The sequence below is a fragment of the Trachymyrmex cornetzi genome, unplaced genomic scaffold, assembly GCF_001594075.2.
Source record: "Trachymyrmex cornetzi isolate Tcor2-1 unplaced genomic scaffold, Tcor1.1 scaffold326, whole genome shotgun sequence".
Classification (NCBI taxonomy): domain Eukaryota; kingdom Metazoa; phylum Arthropoda; class Insecta; order Hymenoptera; family Formicidae; genus Trachymyrmex; species Trachymyrmex cornetzi.
In genome coordinates, this window is record NW_017297961.1 from 614,150 (window position 1) to 628,286 (window position 14,137).

General features: G+C 34.7%; 1 protein-coding gene across 2 annotated transcripts in view; it reads left to right on the forward strand.

Moving 5' to 3' along the window:
- The window catches only part of bent (projectin protein bent), a 221,823-nt gene extending 208,026 nt beyond the window's left edge, over nt 1-13,797 (forward strand). For both annotated transcript variants that reach the window (XM_018510206.1, XM_018510207.1), the window contains 15 exons: nt 4,067-5,292; nt 5,393-5,526; nt 5,900-6,107; nt 6,399-6,551; nt 6,630-6,856; nt 7,588-7,878; nt 8,992-9,363; nt 9,776-9,832; nt 10,312-10,451; nt 11,019-11,139; nt 11,231-11,373; nt 11,582-11,738; nt 11,941-12,258; nt 12,346-12,459; nt 12,626-13,797. In XM_018510206.1, coding sequence (XP_018365708.1) covers nt 4,067-5,292; nt 5,393-5,526; nt 5,900-6,107; nt 6,399-6,551; nt 6,630-6,856; nt 7,588-7,878; nt 8,992-9,363; nt 9,776-9,832; nt 10,312-10,451; nt 11,019-11,139; nt 11,231-11,373; nt 11,582-11,738; nt 11,941-12,258; nt 12,346-12,459; nt 12,626-12,828 — 3,864 coding nt within the window. In that variant the 3' untranslated portion in view covers nt 12,829-13,797. The remainder of the gene's footprint in view (nt 1-4,066; nt 5,293-5,392; nt 5,527-5,899; nt 6,108-6,398; nt 6,552-6,629; nt 6,857-7,587; nt 7,879-8,991; nt 9,364-9,775; nt 9,833-10,311; nt 10,452-11,018; nt 11,140-11,230; nt 11,374-11,581; nt 11,739-11,940; nt 12,259-12,345; nt 12,460-12,625) is intronic.
- Nucleotides 13,798-14,137: the final 340 nt, after the last annotated feature.

Consider the following 14,137-nt stretch of genomic DNA (forward strand, 5'->3'; position numbering starts at 1 on the left):
TCATATTGAAGCAGAAAATTAAAACCTCCCGCAAATGACGAAAATTTGGCTCGTAAACTGACATTTTCAATGGAGAAGAACTTTATGATGCAAACACAAATCGATTAATGTTTCTATGGGGTTATGTTGACAGATGCCCAAATTTATTGTATGACGTCTATGATTTATTTATTTCGATCACCACTTACCGCTAAAGCCATCTATAGGAAAACGGCGGAAGCATAGTTGTACACCTAATAATTAAATATAGACATTAATCAATAACGATAAAAAAAAATATATTAATTAATAAATGAATTGTTAACTCAAAAAGAAAAACTAACGTCTTTGTAAAATTTGCAAATAAATAATTACAAAAATTGATTAAACAACAGAATGTTACAAATATAAATTAATAATTGAATTTGTAAGTGAAAAAGAAAACAGAAATATAATTCAAAATTTTTTGAAAGTCGTCTTACTACTTTACACACATTTATGAGGTAAATTTATTATCGTAAAGTCTTGAACTAAGCATTATGTCATATCATTTAGCATGGATGCATAAGCATGATGCAGTCCATCTGTGTCTGATCGTAGGTTCAATCCATTTTTCTGCATATGAATATGTACTTTCTCTGGTATTAGTAGCTTATTTAATATTCTTTCCGAATCCAGTATTTTGACGTTCTCCTAATTAAATTCGTGATTGTATTCCAATCTGTGATCCGTGATAACAGATTGACTATTTGTATTCCAATTTATGTGATTGCGATGTTCTGCAATCCTTGTACATAATCTTCTACTTGTTTGACCTACATATGTTGCATCGCAATCTTTGCACTCAATTTTGTATACAACATTTTTATTCGAATTCTTTGGGAGAACGTCTTTTTGAAAATTTTTATAAATATTTATTTAATTTATTATTACTATAAAATGCTGGTTTTATGTTTTCGTTCCTACAAATAGTTACAAATTTTTCCGAATTTAACGAATTATATGGTATCAAGAACCATGGAACCCTTTCTAAACTATTATCGTCCTTAGAATTATTCAGTTCAGTCTCCACAGAAATGCGTTTAGAGAATAAATATTTTAATCTTGTGGAAATTGTTTTAAAAACAAAATCCACAGGATAGTCATTTTCTAATAAAGTTTTAATTATTAACCTAATGTTTTTTTTGATGATACTTAGGATCTGAAAGTAGTACCGCTCTGTCAGTCACACCCATCACTATGCCTTTTTTATGAGTCATGGGGTGTGCAGATAAATAATTCAAGTATCTACCCGAAAACGTTGGTTTGTGATACCAGTCAAATTCTAAACCGTTTCCATTTTTAATAATCGTTATGTCTAAAAAATTTTTATTTTATCACCCCCACCTCCAACATAAACTGTAGTCTATTATGAAATGAATTGAACCCTGCTACAATAGATTCGATTAAGTCAGAAGGGACTGCCGTAACAATATCGTCAACATATCTAACATAAAAAGGTAAATCTATACCTATGGTCTTAAGCGCCTCTGTCTCCAATTCACGCAGTACAAGGTCCGCAATGATAGGAGAGAGAGGCGACCCCATCGGAGTTCCGTGATTTTGTTTATAAAACTCGTCATTAAAGCTAAAAACCGTCGAGTTTAATACTAATGTAATTGCTTTCATAAATTTCTTCCTCGGGATACTTGTCGCTTTTTTTAAAAAATCCCATCTTTTATCTACACTTGATATAACTAATTCTATCGGCACATTTGTAAACAGAGAAACCACATCCAAAGATATTAAGGAGTAATTATTAGAAATTTGCATGTTTCTCAGTTTTTTTATTATCTGGAAGCTATTCTCAATTTTACTAATTGGTCTCTCCACATTATTGGATATTATGTCATGCAAAAAGGCAGCCAAAGAATATGCCGGACTATCTATAGATGATATAATAATCCTGAAAGTATTGCCCGGTTTATGCATTTTCGGCAAAGCATAGCACCTCGGTAGGATTCCATCACTACATGAGACTTTCTTGTACGTCTGATCAGAAATAAAATTCTTCTTTTTCCATCTTGTGAACAGCTCTCGAATGTTTTTTGTCAAATTGTTTAATTCTCGTCAGCTTGGTATAAATGTTAGGATCTTGCAGCATTTGAGTGACTTTATTAATATAACTATTTCTGTTTAACGCCACCGTGATATTCCCTTTATCCGCTCTTGTAAAAATTATGTTTGAGTTATTCTTAATAAATTGAGTCGTGTATTTAACCAGAATGGAACATCCCTTAGTTATAAAATTATTCGTTGTTAATGACAGAAATTTCCTTAAAATCGGAATAACTAAATTTCTGATCTTTAAAATGTTAGCGTCTCGTAATTTCCAAAAATTATTCTCAATGTTCTTGATAAATTTGATCAAAGTGCTGTTATGATGTACCGAAGGTATATGGTAGAAAAATTGTCACCCAATTCCAACAACAATTGAACCTTTTTTGGAATCTCACATCCGGACAAGTTAACGAACCATCTATTTTTTATACTGAACAAAGAAGAATCAGGATTGTCGTCAATAAATTCGTTAGCTTTAATTTTAACATCCATCTGCTCACTCAATGGAACATTATTCTTACTTTGAAAAGAAAATTTAATTTCGTCAATGACTCCATCATTGTTGTTATCAAGATTGTTATGTTTTTCATTGACAACAAAATAATGCAACGGTTTATGTCATTATATTTCCTTCGTTTGTTTTTTAAAATCAACCAATTTAATTTTTTCGATAATCTAATTTCTTCCCGTATTAATTGTTTATGAAATATGTCTTGTCTCGCAAAAAAGGAATTACAATATCTCACTGGAACATGGTTCATGATACTTCTCCTAAGATGTAATATCTCTTTTTAGGAACAACTAACAGTTCTATACGCGTCATTCAATTCAATTTTGAGAGTTCTTAAAATGAACTGATCTCTAAAACGCTTGAATTTATGTGAAGATCTGTAATGAGAAAGTTTCAATCCAAAATCACCTAATTTATCTATATGTTGAGGGACCACATCATGCCTAATGCATGCCTTGACAAGTTTTATATGAATTCTGTTCTCTTGTGACGTTTTATCCAAAGTTTCATAAAATTTACAGGAATAATACCAAATGTCGCAGTAATAAATTTGAAAAAAGACATAAAATTTAGTATTTGACGCATATTGCAGCCAGCGTATTTAAAAATTAATAAATGTATTAAACAAAGACTTTCTCTTCTTAAAATAACAAAATAATCTAAATGTGGGCTAATGAGAGTCAGCGCGAGCGAAGGTGCGCAATAAATTTTTACAAATAAAATTTGTTACAATACTTCATGTAATGTGTTGATCTCATCTTCATCTTTATTGAACATTATACATATATGTTAAATATGTTACATACGTCAGATAGGTTAAGATCAGCAAAGTAATAAGAATGTACTGTCTTTATATTTTATATTTATTATGACTTAATGTTTATCGTTAATTCGAACTTTGTTATTAACAATTTTAAAATTTTATTACACGTACTCGTCACTCCAGATAGAGCGGACGAAGTTTGAACAAAGCCACATCGATTGTATTATAAAATGTTACGTGAGTTTAGTGTGAATATTAATAGATTATCCAAGGTTTCATGATGAGATTTGGCGATCGTGTGGGTGAGTTACTCGTTATTTTTAATGGTTGAATTCAAATATCTTATATATATAAATTTAAAACAGATAACACTAGTTTTGGCAACCTGCGAGTGACTCTACATCGGATGATCGTGAAATTTAATTTGGTTAAGAAATTTGCTGATGAAGATTCCAAAGAGAATCGAAACGTTCAAGATGTCAATATTTCAAATAAAGATAAGATCAACACATCACATGAAGTAACAAATTTTATTTGTGAAGATTTATTGCGCACCTTCGCTCGCGCTGACTGTCATTAGCCCACATTTAGGTTATTTTGTTATTTTAAGAAGAGGGAGTCCTTGTTTAATACATTTATTAATTCTAAATAATGCAGAAATGCAATTTGACTCAAAAGATGTGATTATCTTTTTCTCATTTTCTTTTCATCAGGTGAATTGCGTCCAGAATCACAACGCCCACTTCCAATGCAAGATTATCGGCACACCGAAGCCAAACATTACTTGGTTCAAGGGCGCCCGCGAGATTGTGAGCGGTAGTCGCTACAACATCTATTCCGAGGGCGATACTCACAATCTCATCATCCACGACGTGTTCGGCGAAGACGCCGATGAGTATTTCTGCCGTGCGGCAAATAAATGCGGCGTGAAATCCACCAAGGGTGAACTCTTCATCAAGACACCACCGAAGCTGAACGTGCCGCCACGTTTCCGTGACACTGCCTTCTTCGACAAAGGTGTGAACGTCGTCATCAAGATTCCTTTTACCGGTTATCCGAAACCAAAGATTACATGGGTACGCGAAGGCGAGGTGATCGAGTCTGGTGGACATTACGCTGTCGAGGTGAAAGAGCGGCACGCTGTGTTGACGATACGTGATGGCAGTCGTATGGATTCCGGACCATATCGCATCTCCGCTGAAAACGATCTCGGTCAGGACACAGCTATCATCAAGATTCAGATCAGCGATCGTCCAGATCCGCCCAGATTCCCGCAAGTGGATAATGTCGGTCACGACTCGCTAGCGGTCAGCTGGAAGCCGCCAGTTTGGGACGGTGGCAGTAACATCACCAACTATGTAGTGGAGAAGCGTGAGCATCCGATGAGCAGCTGGATCCGTGCTGGCAATACTCGTTTCTGCACGCTTGCAGTAATCGGTCTTAGCCCTGGACAGCAATATGATTTCCGGGTGTGTGCAGAGAATATCTACGGTCGTTCAGATCCGAGTGAAGTGACGCCGTTGATCACTACGAAAGGTGTGATCAAGCGCGAGTTCAAGAAGAAGGAATATGAGGTGGACGCGAGCGGTAAGAAAATACGTGGCCGCGAAGATGAGAAACCACGCGACTATGACCAGTTCGTGTTCGACGTGTATAGTAAATATGTACCGCAGCCAGTTGAAATCAAGCACACATCAGTCTACGACAAATATGACATTCTGGAGGAGATTGGCACTGGCGCGTTTGGCGTGGTACACCGCTGCCGCGAGAGGACCACCGGTAACATCTTCGCTGCCAAATTTATCCCGGTATCGCATGTGATGGAGAAGGAGCTAATCAGAAAGGAGATCGATATCATGAATCAACTGCATCATCCCAAGCTGATCAACCTGCACGATGCCTTTGAAGATGATGATGAGATGGTGCTGATTTTTGAATTGTAAGTATTCACTTTGGACAAAAGAATCGTTTGCTTTAAATCCGACGGCGGATTATGATGGGTTTACGTTATCCTTGATCTCGATTATTTGTTTCATTAGCTTGTCCGGCGGAGAATTATTCGAGAGGATTACGGCCGAGGGTTATACTATGTCCGAGGCGGAAGTCATTAATTATATGAGGCAGATCTGTGAGGGCGTCAAGCATATGCACGAGAAGAACATCATCCATCTCGGTAAGATAGAAATATTTTGACAATTTTTGTATGATATACATGGAATTTGTTATAAATTTCATTAATCAATTTAAGTTTTAATCAAATTTTATTTTAATACAAGTTTAAGTCTACATTTAAAAAGAAATATTTTTCGAACATTAGCAATGAATTCCACAAATAAATTATCATTTGTTTATCGTTGATTATAATGCCAATATAAAATAAAGCATAAATTATCATGATTCTAGTCTTCGTAGTGATAATTTTTGTTTTAAATCGAAAACTTCTCCAAAAATTTATATATTAAATTTTAGCTGCTATTTATATAAATACTGCGAGCTAATTTATTAAATGTTCCTATTATTTTAATGTAATATTTGATTATTTTCAGATATTAAACCTGAGAACATCATGTGCCAAACTCGTAACAGCACGAATGTGAAATTGATCGATTTTGGTCTAGCTACTAAACTCGATCCGAACGAAGTAGTAAAGATCAGTACAGGCACGGCTGAATTTGCCGCCCCCGAGATCGTCGAACGTGAACCTGTCGGTTTTTACACCGATATGTGGGCCTGTGGTGTACTAGCTTATGTCCTGTAAGTAGACTTTTTATCACATAACACAGAAGCGAGAAAATATTTCGCGTTTCTTGAGAGATGTTCGATTTATTTCACTATTAGTTTCAATTATGACAAAACTTCAGTAATAAATAATCTATAACAATAATAAAATATTTAATTTTATTTAAGGCAGTTATTGCTCAACTTTGCAATTATTGAAAATTTCTGAAATTAAATAACTGAGACACCTACGTATATTTGTATGTTAATTAATATTTTATTAAAAAAAAAAGAAATTCTATCGATTAGCATGCATCGTTTGCATAGATTGAGCGGTCTTTCACCATTCGCCGGTGATAATGACATCGAGACCTTGAAAAATGTGAAGGCATGCGACTGGGACTTTGACGAGGAGGCATTCCGCGACGTTTCCGAGGAGGGTAAAGATTTTATTAGGCGACTACTCGTCAAAAATAAAGAGTATGTTTTTTCACAAACTTTCATCTCTTCTCTTTGCTTCTCTCTGTTATTATTTCGTTACTGTGTTTTGTCCTTCAGGAAGCGCATGACTGCACACGAGTGTCTCCTTCATCCATGGTTGACCGGCGATCATAGCAAGTGGACCAATCCAATCGCCAACAGTCGTTACTTTAGCATCAGAGATAGATTGCGTGCCAAGTACGAAAACTGGGACAAGTATGTCCTTCCCATCGGTCGCCTAGCCGAGTACTCATCGCTCAGGAAACTTTTAATCGAGAAATACAGAATTTATGATTCTTGCTTCGGTGAGTCAATGCATAAAAATCAATAAATAATTATAATTTTCATGGAAGATATAAAGGTCTGCCTCGGAAAACACGAAGCAATTTAAAACAGTGCTTGCACATTTCTAAGGATTTGCACATTTCGGGCCGATTCAGGCGCGCGACCCCCACCACCACACGGCCGAGCCGCCGGGCGCTCACGTGACGCTCTGACTCAGGGGCGCTCCTATACCAGAAATATACTATGAGTGCACCTTCCGCCAAATTATTATTGAAATGTTTTTTATTAAATAATTTATATTTATATTAAATAATCTATTAACATAAAATTTGCTATTTTTAATTTATTCATTGTTCCTTAATAAAATACTTATATCTTAAATAGTTTCTAATACGTAGTTTTCTAATGTAATGTATTAGATACATATGTAATGTATCGGCTGTGCGGTGGTGGAGGGCGCGCGCCGGAATCGGCCCAAAATATACAAATCCTTGCGAGCACTGATTTAAAACATGAATCAATTACTAATTTTAATACAAAATAAAAATATCATTTATAAATTATAATAAGTATATTTAAACATCAGAAAAGTTCCAATTACGTCTAATCTGTCAGACATTTTTTAAATTGTATATATATGTATATTAATAAATATTAATAATAAATATCAAATACCTGAGATAAATACTAATATGTAAAATAATTAAAATCTCGTTAATATATAATTCTTAAATTAATTATATTTTTACAGATCGTCGACAAGCAGCACCAAGATTTGTCATCAAACCGCAAAGCGCGTTCGCCTATGAAGGACAGAGTGTGAAATTCACTTGTCGCGTGATCGCGATTGCGGCACCAACCTTATCTTGGTCACATAACAATCAAGAGTTACGGCAATCTGTTAAATTTATGAAGCGATACCATGGTGACGATTACACCTTTATTATCAACAGAGTTAAGTTGGAAGATAGAGGAGAGTACATTATACGCGCGGAAAATCATTATGGTTACCGTGAAGAAGTCGTCTTTCTTAATGTACAACGTAAGAGTTTATATCATCAGAATTTTATATATGCTGCAATTACGTAATTTTGGAAGAAAATTATAATTTGCAACATAACTTGATACTTCTAACTAGATAAACACTTTTAGATAACTACAATTTAATTTATATCCCTTGTAGAAAAGTACTACTGAGCACTAGGAGTATTTTGAGGCATTACTGTACTACAGCACTATTGTACTACTACACTACTGTAGTAGTGCAGAAGTGTTCAGTAATGCTGAGTAGTGCTAAGATCTTCTATATATCCGCGTTTCGGTAAGATACAAAATGCAGGAAATGAATATGCATCACAGAAACTAACTATTAATAACTTTATTTTAAAAAAAGCACTTTCAGAGGCTCTACGAGCACACTCTGATCAAACTAAGAGTAAGTGATGGATTTCATTTACATATGTCTATTTATAGGGATCCGCGTCATTTTCTCCTTACGGAAAATGAATCTATCTTGCGGCGGTACTGCGTATTACACCGCTTGCTTGGTGACGTCTATAGCGTACATATACTCTGCAAGCGGCATAATACGCAGTATCGCTGCAAGATGGACTCGTTTTCCATAAGGAGAAAATAACGCGGATCCCTATAAATAGGCATATGTAAATTAAATCCGTCACTTACTCTCAGCTTAATCAGAGTGTGCTCGTAGAGTCTCTGAAAGTACTTTTTTTAAAATAGAGTTATTAATAATTAGTTTCTGTGATGCATACTCGGTTCCTGCATTTTGTATCTTGCCGAAACGTGGATATATAGAAGATCTTAGCACTACTCAGTATTACTACACTTTTGCACTATTACAGTAATGTAGTAATACAGTAGTGCTGTAGTACAGTAGTGCCTCAAAATACTCCTAGTGCTCAGTAGTACTTTTCTACAAGGGATTCCATTTAAATTTAGGAAAAGTATTAATTTGAAATGATTTTAAATGCACACGGCTCTACATTTTTTAAATACTTTGATGAATAATCTATTTATATTTGGGCTATCTAATTGTCATTGAATATTAATCGATGTTTTTATTTTTATCAGCTTTACATTTACAAATCTAAGAAATATAATGTATATATGATTCTTCCATTTTTCGTTCTTTCAGCACTGCCGAGAGAAATTCCGAAATATAGGCCCGAGCTGCATCCTGTACGCAGACGAGAACCACTTGGCTACAATGTGTGGTTGGAGACGATTGAGTCGGCGCCGAGCTTCACGTTCCTGTTGCGACCACGTGTCATACAGATCAGGCAGACTTGCAAGCTGCTCTGCTGTCTGAGCGGCAATCCACCGCCCACCGTGAAATGGTACAAGGATAGAGAGGAATTGTCCAAGTACAATTACCCCATGAGCAACGCCGCTGGTGTCGTCACAATGGAGATCGTTGACTGCAAGCCGGAGGACAGCGGCAAATATCGTTGTGTGGCGACTAACAAACATGGCAAAGACGAGACTAGTTGCGTAGTCATCGTAGAAGGTATGATATAAATAAACGATTAAGTATCAAATAAAAAAAATGAAGGATGAGAGATTATTTTACGGAACTGAACAATAATATGGTACCTAATGTTTATTGCCAATAATTTTAGAATTTAGATCATTATTCTAAAAACTAAAAAATATGAACTATACCTTTAAATTTCTTAACAATTAATATACATCATTGTATTGTCAAATTTTTGTTTAACAATTTAAGAACAAAAACGATTTAGTTTTGTAATTTATATAAAATATATATATATTTTGAGTATTCAAATTAGATCTCGAATTAATTGTAAGATTTATTTGCGTTTTTCGAACTGTTCGATTTCATAAGGTCAATGATATTTTTTGTAAAATTTATATTAAATTTACTAATAAAATAGATCCTATTAATTGTTTGTTTGTAGGCACTGGAGAAACGGAGGAGCAAGTAAAATTAGTGCACGACCTCCTACATTCCGGAGGTAGAGCTGTTTAAGAGTGTATCCTGTTTGCCATCCTCTTCCTGTATTATTAAAAACGATATTTCATTAGATGACAGACGTATATTTTTGTGTTTATACATTTATATAGTTATAACTATATAAATGTATAAGTTTTTTCATTAATTATGCTTTTCATAAATATGTAAAATTATATATGTATAGCTGTTTATCATATTAGCTGTACATGAATTACTTTACAATCTTTTCATTTTATTTAGCTAGGTCTATTCCAAAGATATTGGTAAAGCTTCCTTCAAATTATCATATATCTATTCGTTTCATTTTTACATCTACATACGCACTTCATGTTGAATTAACTTTCCCGTTTATTTTTTAGCTTGTTTAGTTTCATTTATAGATTGCTTTTTGTAATGAAATCACGTAAATTTTATGTCAAAATATATTTAATTATATTTGAATGTATGTCACTCGTTCATAATAAGTGATTATGTTCTAAGATCGAAAATTCATCGAGCAACCACTGAAACCGGCACCACCGCCGATTGTAACAGTTCACAAGTACAGTTCCACAACCACTCAAAGCCAATCAAGCTCTTTGTACAATGGCAAACATAATTCCACGATCTCCTCATATAAGGTATCTCTTCAAAATAAGGTTACGATTAAAAATAAAATACTATTAATACTAGAAATTTAAAATGCCTATTATAGTCGAAGCTGGATCTTCATTGCTTTAAATAATTCAATCTTGAATTACTAATATACACTATATATGTACTTGCATATATATCATGTTGTAGTCTTTTCGAACTGCGCGCCGAATTGTTTTTCCGGACTATAAACGCAATTAAAACTACTCTAGTAATTGTGAATTAAATTGACAAGCAATTTTTTAATAATTTGATGCTACCATAAAGCATTATATTATAAAGATGTTAATATATTAAAACTGTTAATAAATTTATTGCGAAAAATATTACATCGGCTGGGATTTGAACCTGGATCTCTTGTATTCCATACGAGCGTCCTAAGCCATTAGACCACTGAGGCCTTAGTAATATTTTTCGCAATAATCGATACAATAAGTAATAGGCATTTTAAATTTCTAGTATTGATTGTGTTTCTCACATATGCGGTCTAAAATAAAGATTCTTAATATTGTTTAAAATACTATTACTTATACATTTTTTTTGTACAATTATAGGACAGCTCCAGTGTCAAAATAAACGAATCATCTGATAAACGAAGCATAAAGAAATACGGCTCGAAACTCGACACTACTGGCAGTCCGTCTCGATCCAGAAGCACCACAAAAGAACTCATCCGTAAGCATATTGTTTTAAATAGATCTGGAATAGCTAGACTATTTAATATAAAATTTATCTATTTTATTTAATCTTAATGTATATGTTGAAGTACCCTCAGACGATTCGATGAGACAACCGCAATTTACTCAAAAGTTAAAGAATCTCACGATCAACGATGGCGAACATCTGGAATTCACAGCTAAAGTCGACGGCGATCCGGAGCCACAAATTACTTGGAGTAAAGACGGCAAGGTAGACACATAAGTTTGAAATCTACTTGTTATCATTAAAATCTAACATGCACCTTTGAATTAAATTGATGTATAGAATTGTCGTGTAATTTAATGAGTATAGTAAGAAAAGGATGGTGATAATTATTTTCAGAAAATGCACTAAAATCACGTATGAAAGATATATTTCTATTAGCGATTATTATGTGTGTGATACAATTTTCTTATAGACGCTGAGTTCGTCAGAGATTGTCGATCTCAAATACAAGAACGGAGTGGCCACTCTTACGATCAATGAGGTATTCCCTGAGGACGAAGGCGAATACGCGTGTCTTGCGACTAATAGCATCGGCAGCGACACGACATCCTGCAAACTGACTGTAAAACGTAAGAGTACCCGCATTGTTATCAATAATATCAACCGTTAATCTAAAAATATTAATTCATAAATATAGTTTTATTCAATCTGCTTATGTGGAGATTTAATTTTGTTGTTTCTTTTAATTTTTGCTATTTTTATAATCTTATTTATATTTTATTAAAAAATAATTATGAAAGACATGTCGCTTAGTCCAACTTCTCTTTTTAGCTGTGGAGAACGCCGCCAGGAAGAAACAGGGCGACGATAAATCGCCGAAGATCGTCGATCACTTAATGAGCAAGTATGTAAAAGATGGTGAGGCTGTGACACTTAGCTGCCGAATAATCGGCGCGAAGAAGTTTGATGTGGTGTGGCTGCATAATAACAAAGAGATCAAGCCTAGCAAGGACTTTCAATATACTAGCGAGGCTAACATTTACAAGCTAATCATCGCCGAGATATTCCCCGAGGACTCCGGTACTTACACGTGCGAAGCTTTCAACGACGCAGGAGAAAGCTACTCGTCGTGCACGTTAAACGTACTCGGTACGAAATTATTAACGATTATTAATCGTTTAATAAAAAAAACCTGCATTCGACATGCATTTTAATTTTCATCTACATTTTTTCCAGCTTTAAACGAAGAGCCGAAAAGCCCAGCGTTCGCGACATTCCCACAATCTGCAACAGTGAGTGAAGGCGAGTCGGTTACTTTCACGTGCAAGACTGATACCGCGCCTTTGAAAGGTACTAAATTTTTATAATAGTATTATATTTTAAGTAAATATATAATAGAGTAAGAATTGTAATAACAATTCAATAATTAAAGTAATTTTTTTATAATTTCCCTTTCTGTTTTTTTATTCTCCGTTAAGCTGCTAAATTGTTGCTAATAATGTCATGAATTTTTCAGTGACTTGGTTGAAAGATAGTAAGGCGATCCCCGAGACGAGCAGCAGATACCACTTCAGCTCGGACGGCAGCACGTCCTTCGAATTCGGCATTAAAACGTGCACGGCCAGCGATGTTGGTCAATATTTGGCGCGTGCGATCGGTCAGAAAGGCGAAACGAACTCTGCGTTTGCCCTTAACGTCGTCAATCCCGGCGAGTTGTGAAATCAAACTTGGCACCGGGTTATACGTCGATTATCAGCGCGGTCGACGACAGAATGAGAGTTTTTCTGATATATTCTTTGTGGAGAATATATTTCTGAATTATTTCGTGAATATTGAAGAGTACGCCTATACCTTGATGAATCTATTCCAAATATGTTCTCCAAAAAGAGTGTATCTCATCCGCTCTTATACATGTTCGACTCGTGGGTGCCGTAACGATATCTGACCGATCGTTACTGTATCTTCCACACTCTGATCTTTTTGCTTTCGCTAAATTTAATCGGAACGCACGCGATACGATCGAATAGTCGAGCCGGAGCGGTTCGACCATAATAAACATTTTTAGAGTATGATAATGTCATTATACAGAAAGGAAAAGAGAACTGGAAGATTAATATTAATCTCTCTCTGTTTCTCTCTTTTACGTTCTGTCTGTAAATTATTTTGGAACACTATATTTTTTCTTCCTGTATGTTTGTTATGATATCGTATTATCCGCGAAAATTATTGGGACGCAGCTCGTTGTCACGACGAGAATTCAAATTCACCGTCTCCGCACACAAACATTACGGATAGCACGCGCAACTTAACTAAAATATTCGGCTTTGCTGTATTATACGACTCGGCACACACTCGAGTACACGCAGCTATTTAATAGGCACATCGCGATAGCGTCCGAAGAAAAAGAAACGGAATATTATGTAGGATATCGATGCCGCGGATGCGACTTTCTCGGTGAGATTGCCAGCATTCTCAAACATTCGAATATATAATACGTTTTTAATATCATCATCCAAGAATCTCATCAGGAAAATCCTTCGATGGCGTTAGAATGAGTACGCGAATATTTTTACGCAATAATCGCGATATGCCCACTTATTCCATGTTAATGGTACGCACCATCGTGTTTTGTTTGAAGACTGCTTCCGTCAGAAAATTTACGATAAAATAAAACATAATTAAAAATAAGCTTGTTAATTACTACATCCTCCTATCCTAGATTATCAGTACAATTTCTATTAATTTTTTTACGCTCGTTTTCGAATTTCTATTTGTGTCAAATATATCGACAATAAAAGGAATATGTTTTATGTTTATTTGATAATGAAAATAATGAGAAAAATAAGCCTTGAGAAAAATGAAAAGAATGTCCCAGGTTAATTAACGCATTTGAATTTCTCTGAAATCATGCAAGATATTGTTACATCCCGATAAAATCCTCTCTTTCGTTATTATAAATATATGATTTATACCTTATTTTTATCTTATCTCTAGATTAGTATTTCGTATTGGTCTTAATATTTCGTCC